Below are 11,178 nucleotides of genomic sequence, written 5' to 3'. Positions count from 1 at the left end.
GGACCAGACAAAAAAGTCCAAAATTCAGAAACTCACTCACACCGAAACAACACGCTGCTGCTCCGTACACTCACTCGCACTTCCGCTCAGAGAGAGAGAGAGAGAGAGAGAGAGAGAGAGAGAGAGAGAGACGAGAGAGACAGAGAGAGAGAGAGAGAGAGAGAGAGAGAGAGAGAGAGAGAGAGACAGAGAGAGACAGAGAGAGAGAGAGAAGAGAGAGAGAGAGAGAGAGAGAGAGAGAGAGAGAGAGAGAGAGAGAGAGAGAGAGAGAGGAGAGAGAGAGAGAGAGAGAGAGACGAGAGGAGAGAGAGAGAGAGACGAGAGAGAGAGAGAGACAGAGAGAGAGAGAGACAGAGGAGAGAGAGACAGAGAGACAGAGAGAGAGAGACAGAGAGAGAGAGACAGAGAGAGAGAGACAGAGAGAGAGAGAGACAGAGGGAGAGAGACAGAGAGAGAGAGACAGAGAGAGAGAGACAGAGGAGAGAGACAGAGAGAGAGAGACAGAGAGAGAGAGAGATGGAGCATGAAAAAAGGAATGGAACCATGAGTGCGCATGGGCGCACCCGCACTTGCGTCCATATGTGTATGTGTATGTCTAGTGATGGGTGTGTGTGTGTGTGTGTGTGTGTGTGTGTGTGTGTGTGTGCCCTCTACATGTGAACCACGGTCCGGCGGGAACAAAACCACCCTCCAGCTGGAGCTATCTCCTTTATGTCGCGGCCTGCACCCTGCACCTGGTTTGTCTGAGCTGCCTGGAAGTTTAAACAAGACGGGACGGCAAACAAGAGGCAAGTGGGGAGCTAATTGATTGCCTTTGTGCTGCCTTCCTGCGGTTAAACACTCTTTCCCAGACGACAAGACAAGCCAGCGGTGCACAGAACGATTTATTTGCTGTAGACAAATAAATAGCTTCCACTTTGACCTTCATGTTCATTTTATACGTCCAATTCATGTCTGGCTATATGAAGTGCAATCCTACAGTAAGCTTGATATGATAATTGGTTCTCTATTTGAATTATTATCAGGGCAGGCCGGTCTCTTTAAGATACCCAATAATCAGCGCTGACAGTCTGGCCTGCTTCAGTTAGTCTGAGGGGAGAGTTCACTACTTGGCGCCGTCTGAAATCAAGGCATTTAAGGATGAGTAAGAAGGGAAGGGTTTCCCTTTTGCAAGAAAAGTGCAAACTGCCACGGGTTTGCTCTCTGCAGGCCCTTCTCCGCCCACGGCCGTGGAGATGATACTGCCACGAGCCTCGCCTCCACCCGGCGTGCTCATTGACCGAACATCTCCCCGCTGTATGGATTGCGAATCCAAACCTCAGAATATGTTTAGAATTTTATAGCCGGGCTAAAATAGCCACGCGTCCCCCCACCTGTTCCATTTTAATACTTTGCATTTGCTATTTTTGCAATGCTGTTGGATTTAGACACGGAGAGCCGCCGCAGGAGGGGGAAAAAACCCAAACATAAAGCCCTCTTATATCTGCGTCACGGATATTTGAATCGTATATGCGAACGTCTTGATGACACAATACTGCACAGGGGGACGAAACAAAGTAAAAAGTGCCCAGATGCCGTTTGCTGAAAAGCCCACGAGATTCACGTGTGAGAAGTGCAACTTGTGGGTATTTAGGATATTTAAGAAGGCAGGCTCATGTGACAACAGACCAAAAGTACATTTCCAAGGAATATAAATGACACACAAGCACTGAAAACCCAAAGCCCGGTTAGTAGAGAGCCTTGGGGAAGAAAAGGAATGGATGTGAACGCATGGGACGCCATAGGGACACAGAAGACACGGAAAACAGAAAATACGGCCTGAGAAAACAGATCCGGATCAGACAGATCCCCTCTCGCAAATTTCCTTTGGTTAGGATACTCACAAAATACATCCCCTTCACTCACAAGTCAGCAAAACCAAAAAGGGTCACGACTCTTAAGTTACCCAGTTTGTGCACAATACCGAAACGTTGCGGACTCAAACCCGCACGTGTGCTCTGATGACTCGGCAAAGTCTTGTGTGAATGTGTAAAGCGGGTGGCTGTGTGTAATATAAAGGCCATTTTCACATTTTGTGCCTCGGTGTCACTTCAAATGCACGAAGCCTCGAAGGCACCGAAAAGCACCCTGAGGGAGAGGGTCCTGCTGGGCCGTAAAGGACCCCCCCCCCCATTGTTCAATCACAATAAAGTTTAGAGTTTTATTCACCTTCTGGTTGGTCTAACTTTTACACACCCACGGTTAGTATTTCGCCCTCGTCCCCTTTGACCCCTGTCCTTTAAACTTGCTCCCTTTTCCAGTGAGGTGAAAAGAGGTGGGCGGGGTTATGCATGCTGTCAGTCATGGGCAGCTGGGGCTTAAGTCTTTGTGATGCAAACAGTTGGGAGATTGACAGAGAACAGACAGATTCAATTTTGAGCGGCCCTTAAAAGACAGATAAAGTTTAAGGAGTGCCTGCAGGCAGATAGTACCTCAGTAATAGGTTCTCTGTCTATGGTGTGAGAGATCATAAACGAGTCCTACCATTGTCCTCAACGGTGAAGTAGAAGATATCGCTTGTGGCGTTGCTCCCATCCAACAACACGTAACAGATCTTCATGTCGTCGATATCAGCTGAGGGTATGGGAAGCATTGGGGGGGGGGGCAGAGTGTTAAATGGTATAAATGCTTTTGATCTGCAAATGCTCTGCACTTGCTTTGGTAATTGAAAGGATTAGCCCACTTCTCCTTGAGCTTCAGTTACTGCCTTCAGGCTTTCGGCTTAAAAGGTGACAAAGTCCATTAATATTGTAAACATCCTAGAAATTATATTTTACTATTCATTTTATTTTTCACCAAAATAAATTATATATATATATATATATATATATATATATATATATATATATATATATATATATATATTATCTATATTATAATCCATCCATCCATCCATTATCCAAACCGCTCATCCTGCTCTCAGGGTTGTGGGGATGTTGGAGCCTATCCCAGCAGTCATTGGGCTATAATATTATATATATAATTTTTCATTTGAAAATCGTTGTCCCCAATTTCTACACATGATGATGATAATAATGATGATTGTTTAACATCATCATCATCATCATTATTATTATTATTATTGTTATTATTATTATTATTATTGTTATTATTATTATCATTATTATTTTCTGGCGGCCTGTCCAGGGTGTCTCCCCGCCTGCTGCCCAATGACTGCTGGGATAGGCTCCAGCATCTCCACGACCCTGAGAGCAGGGTAAGCGGTTTGGATAATGGATGGATGGATAGTAGTAGTAGTAAAAGTGGTAGTAGTAGTAGCAGTATGTAGCAGTTATATATTCCTATTTAATTCTGGACAAACACTTGTCAAATTTAAATGTCTATTAAGGTATTAGTTGACAGTGAACTGTTAAAACTGTTGTTATTCTATCTTATTTTGCTTCTCTATTTTATTCAATCTTAGTTGTACTTATTAGTTAATGTTACAAGCTTACCTTGAGTGAAGGTGGTTGTGCTATCATTTCCCACCGCAGTGTTCATGATGAAGCCATGCAGAGGAGCCTCAGACACAGTGTACTTCAGGACCTTTCGGGGGCTGTCTCTGTCCTCGGACCTAAGGGCCTTGCTGGTGATCAGGAAGCCCAGGTGGCCTGTTTGGAGGATCCTTAGTGAGGCAGCTGCTTTATTGACCACAATCTGGGGGACACCGTTGTCCACGGTGTTGATGCGAATGATCATCATCTGGGGCTTGCGTGTCTCGTATACAGTGTCAGGAAAGACGTAAAAATCTGTGTGTGTGCCATCTGTGACAGTGAAGGAGAAGCTGTCTTCATTTGTTTCAGTGCTATCATGCTTATATGTGATGAGGTTTTCATTGAGGTCTTGCTTGGTAAAGGTAGTAATTGGTTGGGTGTTGTTGAAGAGCAGCTGCCCGTGCACTGGCACCTGGGTGACGATGAAACGCAGCAGGTTGTCTGGAGTGTCCCGATCTTCAACTGTCAACTCAAACGGTGTGATGAGCTTAGTTTCTCCCTCTCCAACAACTAGCTTGTTGATGGTTAAGACGGGTTTCTTGTTATCCACGTCCGTGATGGACACTCTAAAGGTACGGAAGACAGGGTTTGTAACCATCTGTGACCTCAAACTCAAAGCTGTCCATCTTCATCTCATCATCAGAGGTGTGGATATAGTAAATCTTGTTGCCAGCAAGCTGCAGTTGGGTAAAGGTGGAGATGGGAACACCTGGGTGGTCAGTGCTCTCAAGATGACCTCTGCTTGGGGCTCGTGTGATGCTGAAACTCAGGTATTCATCAGGACTGTTAATATCAGTGGTGCTGAGGAGGTCCGTGGTAAGAGTTACTTTTCCACCCTCTTTCAGAGTCACACCTTTGTTAATTATATCTGGGAAGACCATGTCAATACTTCCAATGTTGATATAGAAGTAACGGTCAATGAGGGGATTGATGCCATCTGTGACGTCAAATTTTAGCAGGTCACGAATTCCCTCCTGGCCTGTGTGCACATACTGAATGAGATGTTTGTCAATTTGATCCTGCGTGAAATTCATACCAAGGGTGATATTACCTATGACATCTCCAGACTTTGTAATACGCTGAAGATAGCCTTGGCTTGGGCCATGACGCACAACATATGTTAATTCTTTGTCCTCAGAGTCAAGGTCTGTGGCCTTCAAAACCCTGTTACTAATTATTTTGGTCTCCCCAATCTCTACTTCAAGTCCATCGTTTATAGCCATTCTTGGTGTCTCATCGTCAACAGGAATTACCATTATAAGAACTTTTTTCTCCACCGTATGTTTCCCATCAGTGAGCCTAATTTCAAAGCTGTCCTCTTTGGTTTCTGAGTCATCATGCTCATAGACAATGTTGGATGCTTCTTTGATCTGTTCCAAATTGAACCTATACACAGGGATGGTGCCAGTGCTGAGCTGCTGAACGATGGTGCCATGTTTGGGATTTTTGATGATCTCGAAGTCCAGTTCATCCACAGGAATATCAGAGTCTGCTGCATTCAGGAGTGGTGTATCAATAACCAAACTCATGCCTTCCATGACCACAAACTCACGAATGAAAATCTCAGGCTTTTCATCGTTGGCTGGGATGATGACTATGGGGAAGAATTGGCGTTCAGAGAAGTTAATACCGTCTGAACAGCGGAAAGTAAACCGGTCCTCCACAGGTTCCACCCCTTTGTGGATGCTCTGGACATAGTATATATGACCAAGTCCAATATCTTTGATGCTAAAGGCAGTTATAGCTGTGCCTGCCCTGGACTTCTCAGAGCCTGGGGCAGGGGAGATATTTTCCATATAGCCTGATGTTGGTTGGACAATGATGGTACACAGGATATCGTCATTGTCTGTGTCAATATCCTCTGCCTCAATGTGCTCCAGTGTAATGACATTCTTTTCCCCCTCCACGACTACAAACTGCTCTCCGACACTGACAATAGGTGGAATACTGTCAACAGGGAGGATGAGGACGTCAACTCTTACGCCTTGGACCTTATTGCCTCCAACGACCCATTGCTCTGACAAATCAGATAGGGTGAGGTTAAAGGAGTCATGAACTTTGAGTGGCCCAATTTCACCAGATGTATGAGCATACACCACCACCCCATTGATAATGTCCTCTTGAGTGAATCTCTCAGCAGGGGCACCCTTGACCAGGATCTCACCTAACCTAGGAGGCTCCTCCACAATGAAAGTGAGCATGAGGTCATCTGTGTCTTCATCCCGGCCCTGAATGACATTGCTTGTAATTTCTGTTGCTCCATTCTCCAGGACGTCAATGGAGGCTCCAAGCAGACCGGCCGGAAGCATAATAGTGGGAGACTCATCATCAACAGGCTCAATGGTTACCTTGATAATGATAGGTACCTCATGGAAACCATCACTGACATCAAGCTTGATGACATCGCTGAGGGATTCCTCTCCACTATGGATGTAAGCTAAGCGGGCATTTGCTATGTCTTCTAGCACAAATGTTTCGCCGTTTAACATGTCAATACCTAAATATTGCAGCTGCCCAAAGCGGGGAATCTGGGTCACAGTAAATAGGATATTTTCCTCATCTGTATCATAGTCTGTGGCATGCAGCTCTTTTGTGGTGATGATAAACATACTTCTTTCAAGAACAGTAAAGCCAGTGTTGGTGATAACTGGGGGTTTGTTATCTACTGGCTGTAAGAAAATGGTGAATAGTCCATCTACTGAGTTACCAGCAGTGTCTTCCACAATATATGTGAACTGAACAACTTTTGGAGTGATGCCCAGTTCCTGGTCTGGAGGCCTGTAGGCCACTTTATGGTGATTGACCTGGGCCTGAGTGAACTCAGTAATTGCTGTGTCAGGGCTGTCAGTAAGGACAATTTCTCCCAGTGCTGCTGGGTTGTTCTCATCCGTGTCAGTAGGGACCTTGGTAATGATGTACTTCAGGTCCCTATCATCTGAATCCAAATCGGTGTAGCGCAAGAAACTCTTCTTGAAGTGTGTCAGCTCATATTCTTGGACTGTCATGTGAAGTGTAGTGCCTGGATAAAGCTCTGGGGGTAGGTCATCTACAGGGTGGATTTTGATGGTAAATATGTGCTCACCTGATTGGTTAGGAGGATCATTGTCATCTAAGACCCGGAATATAAATTGATCAATTACAGTGGTGGTGCTGTGGAGTCCAAAGTGACGATAGAAGAGCTTTCCATCAAGTATATCTTGCTGAAACCACTCAGTCACCACCTGCTCAAACATCTCATCTGTCGCACTAAACTTCCAGAGAGAGGGGTCCGAGGGAGGCTCCACTTGCCTGAGAAGAAACTCTCCTACCGTAGAGTAAGGGGCTTCAAGGATAAACTTTATTGTGGAGTCCTCTGAATCAATATCTGTAGCACTCAAAATGAAGGGAGAGATCTGCATTACTTCATTCTTGAACAGCACCAGGCCAGTGTTGGCATTAATGATAGGAGGCTCATCATCAGTGGGGGCAATAGTGATGGGAAACAAAAACTCTACCTCATTTTTGCCATCGGTCATTCTGAAAATAATGTTGTCACTGTAGGTGTCACTGCCATCATGTTGGTACACCACAATACCGACATCTAAATCAGCAGGTGTAAAGAATTTCCTACGAGCACCAAGCACAGTCAGTTCTCCATGTTTTAAGCCATCGACAACAGTAATTTTCACATCCTCCAGGTTATCTTCATCACTAATCTCTAAATTCTGGGAGCTGGACAGCGCTCGGGATTGCCCTTCAAACAATAGCTGCCCTGTATTTTTAGTTGCTACAGGAGCCAAGGTATTCATAGCCTTCACCACAATCATGAAAGCAAACGTATCAGACACTGCGCCATCAGTGTCTACAATTTCAAACTCAAGCTGGAAAATTCTCTCTACATCTGAGTCCTCTGAGGGGGGCTTATAAGCTATTTTAAGGTCTTTAATGTCTCTCTGATAGAATGAAGTGATGGGCAGGTTTCGATCATCTGTACTGATGATATGGCCTTGCTGATGGCCCAGAGGTGAAGTAATGTTGAAGATTAAATCGTCTGGATCAGACTCGACATCCTCTGCAGCCAGCATATCACTTGTAACAGCTGTCATCACAAACTGATCAACCTCCATCATCATCATGGCAACGAAACTGGGCTTAGGAGCAGTATTCTCTGCACCCTCTTTAATTCTAACCATCATCTGGAAATGCTCTTGCATTATGACATTTCCATTATTATCTTGCAGCTCCACCATCATCGGGATATAGTCTCTGTTTGGTGAGTTGGTTTTAGCGGTGTGCTTGTAGCGAATTCCTTGTTTAACAAACTCATCACAGTCAATCATCTGGCCATTTGTAGAGTTATTCAAAAGTGTACCATACCTGGGGAGACCTCCAGCACCGACCAGAGTGGTTATCTTACACTGTGTTACTCCATCCTCATAGGAAAACTCCAGACCCTTCTTGTCAATAGGGTTGCTGTTGCCATTGAGCTTCTCTACCGTGAGGGGCATATTCCTGGTGAGGATCTCCAGCTGCTGAAAAACCACCTCCACCTCTAGCATGAAGGGGATGATAACTGTGTCTGTCTGCGAGTCATAACGCAGCTGCAGTTTCACGCGATCCTTGCTGGGACTCCGAGAACCAAAATGAGTGTACTTCACTTCATCCGCTCCAAATGCACAGGGGAACTTTTTAGGAGTAAGTATTCCAGGTTTCTGGGCCAGTGGGTCATTGTCCAGAACTGTGATGTGACAGCGGTCGCCAGGTTGCACCTCCGTTACCAAGTCACTGACAGGGTCCAGATGCACAGACCTCCCAAAGGGAACCCTGATCCCATTGTTAGCGATGATGATGTTGTCTTCATTAGGTCCAGACCTGTGTTTATAGAGGAAAGCTGGGTTAAAGGGCTCTGCGTCCACGGAGGCAAAGCAGAAAACCAAAGCAAACGTAATAAGGTGGCCCCTCAGAAGTGCCACTGCTCTATGAGGTCTGGAAATTTGCAGACAACCAGCCATATCCACTGCTAGTTGCCTTGCAATTTCTTTGCGCGGTCTGCAGAAGTGGACAGATTCCTACCACCAAAACAGAAAAAACGAAAAACAAACAGCGAGAGAAAGAGTAGATTTGTGATAGCTTGGTTCTTTTTGTCTTCTTCCTAATTGGCCATACAGAGTCACTCACACACATTCACTCAGCACAAGGGCAGCGAGTGCTCTGGGGCTGTGCAGGTAATAATGAAATAGTAGACAGTGACAGCCGGAGACTCCTCCTTCTGTCAGCATAGGGAGGGAGCCTCCTGCCCCTATTGCTAATTTAAGAAAGACCATTGGACAGCCTCTCAAAGTTATTACCCCACAACCCCCAAAACACCCCCGTTCCCTTCCCTCTATCCTTTCTTCTCACACACACACACACACAGACACAGACACAGACACACACACACACACACACACACACACACACACACACACACACGCATTATTTTGGGGAGAAGATCCACTAGATCTGCCTTGGCGGACAAAGATCGTCATCTAAGGCGGCACTGTTGTATTGTTAATCGCTGTTATTAGATTTACTTATTTTCATTTATTTGCTATTCACTTTTTCATATTCTCACGCAACACTGCTCGTTTTACAAACCTCCCAAATAGAGGTCATGCCAGACAGCTAAACATTAGTTATGCGTAAGGCTATTCAAAATTGAGACTTGCTTTTTTTTCCCCCAGTTGTTGAGGCCAAACCCGTGTTGCCATTAAAATGATTAAGACGTTATTTTACACTGGAGAGAGGACGCTGAGCCTGTCCAGCACTCTCGTAATGTTTTTAGGCGTATGACTAATGAGGCATAGCAGTCGGTGTCCTCTGTTAACTAGCTAGTCAAGATCATTTCATGGCATATTTCTGTCAAGGAAGAATAATTGTTGCAAAATTCTGTTCTGCTTTTGATTGTAAATCACTTTCATGTCAACCGTGTTCTCTGATATGTCATCGCTGATCGGCCCCGGTCATTTTACCCTCCGGTTCATGTGAACAGAGGGGTCTTTGAGGAAGAGTGCTGGACCTCAAGTTAATGAATCATGCCGTCTCATATCATACTCCCACCCGAATACCCCTTCCAAGGTCACGTCTGACGTCCCCACACTCCTCCGTCACCGTAGCCCTGCCCAAATGCAGACAACCCGGCGGCCCACGGTAATAGGGCGACGTGATTCCCCGGTTGATATACTTTTGTCATTAGCTAACCGACGCCTGTGTCAGTCGATTTACAATTTAAGGCGGTTTACAAACAGACTGAAGAAGTGCTGTGAGGGAATCATGACTCATTTGTCTGCTTGTTTTATGGTTTTGGAGACTGCAAGGAACCCATTTAGGAGGATGAGTTATCTCGACTTTTTGCTCACACTGCTTATTGTAAATGCAAAATACCCAGTGTTTATCGTCACCAGCAGAACAATAATGAAACAATGCAAGCAAAAATACACCATACAAATAATAAATGACTTATAAATAAATAAATAATAACAATAACAAATGCCCAATGGCGTGGTGGGATAGGCTCCAGCATCCCCGCGACCCTGAGAGCAGGATAGGCGTTTCGGATAATGGATGGATGGATAGATAAGAAATAGTAAATAAAATAGTATATAAAATAGTAAATTGACGAGGGTCTAAGGACAGGATACTGTGTTGCTGTAAAGCCCACTGAGGCTAATTTGTAATTTGTGATAATGAGCTATACAAATTAAATAGACTTAACTACATAGTCTCTCTGGCATGGTCCTTTTTTTTATGGTTTTCGGTTCACAGGGCTGATTCCCGCTGAGGTTGTGTCACTTTGGACACTTTGGCACCAAAGTGCACTTTGGTATCCCACAGAGAAGCCAGCACCTGGTATCAGCTGGCCGGACAGATGTATAGGCACCACTCAGGATCTCACACACCGGGGGGCAGTGTTGAAAACAGTTGTCAAAAATGAAGTCATGCAAGGCAAATAAACAACCAAATGAATAAATCTGTACCGATTTTATTTGGTGTGCTTTACTTGATAGCTTCAGAGAAATTGTTATTATTCATGCGATATGAGATGAATTTTATAAAGGTGAATAAAAATGACTCTTCAAACATGAATAATAATAAAACATTTCATTAAAATTTGATTTAGAAGCTTTAAAATCCATAGATGTGATGGCACAGCGGTCACTGTGCCACAGTCTCAGATTTACAGCCATGCAGTGTCCGATGCTGGAAATCCCCCTTTACATGTTGTGAAGGACTCGGTCTTAACTGGCGATGGGACTCATTATGTGGGTGTTGACACAAGCAGATGTAGTTTTTTTTCGACGCTACCGCTCATGATCTGATCCAAAAGATGCAAAGGGATGTCGTTTTGAGGTGGTACCTGCAGCAATGCCGGAGGGAAGCTCTTATTGCAGCTCCGGTTAAAAAAGCATAACATGGAGAATTTGAGCAGTCATATTTTTGATGCAGTGAGAATGTGAGAATGTGTACTGGGTATGGTGCACAAGGTCATGTTAAGATAAAAATACCTACTGGCCTTTTATGGAGCATCATTTGAGTTGGGGGGCACTTAATAAGGCGATCCGCGTGCGTTGCGCGCACAATTTTTCACATTTTCTCACTCCTGATGAATGTTTTAGTGACCGAGACA

The 11,178-nt window shown here is 44.7% G+C and overlaps 1 protein-coding gene across 1 annotated transcript in view; it reads right to left on the bottom strand.

The window, feature by feature from the left end:
* The window catches only part of frem3 (Fras1 related extracellular matrix 3), a 54,205-nt gene extending 45,681 nt beyond the window's left edge, over positions 1-8,524 (bottom strand). The window contains 3 exon segments of the mRNA XM_056280622.1: positions 2,524-2,613; positions 3,495-4,122; positions 4,124-8,524. Of these exon segments, the coding sequence (XP_056136597.1) occupies positions 2,524-2,613; positions 3,495-4,122; positions 4,124-8,524 (5,119 nt within the window).
* Positions 8,525-11,178: the final 2,654 nt, after the last annotated feature.

The sequence above is a fragment of the Lampris incognitus genome, chromosome 5, assembly GCF_029633865.1.
Source record: "Lampris incognitus isolate fLamInc1 chromosome 5, fLamInc1.hap2, whole genome shotgun sequence".
Lineage (NCBI taxonomy): Eukaryota > Metazoa > Chordata > Actinopteri > Lampriformes > Lampridae > Lampris > Lampris incognitus.
Note: the sequence above shows the minus strand (reverse complement) of the source record. Positions and strands in the feature narration are given on the sequence as shown.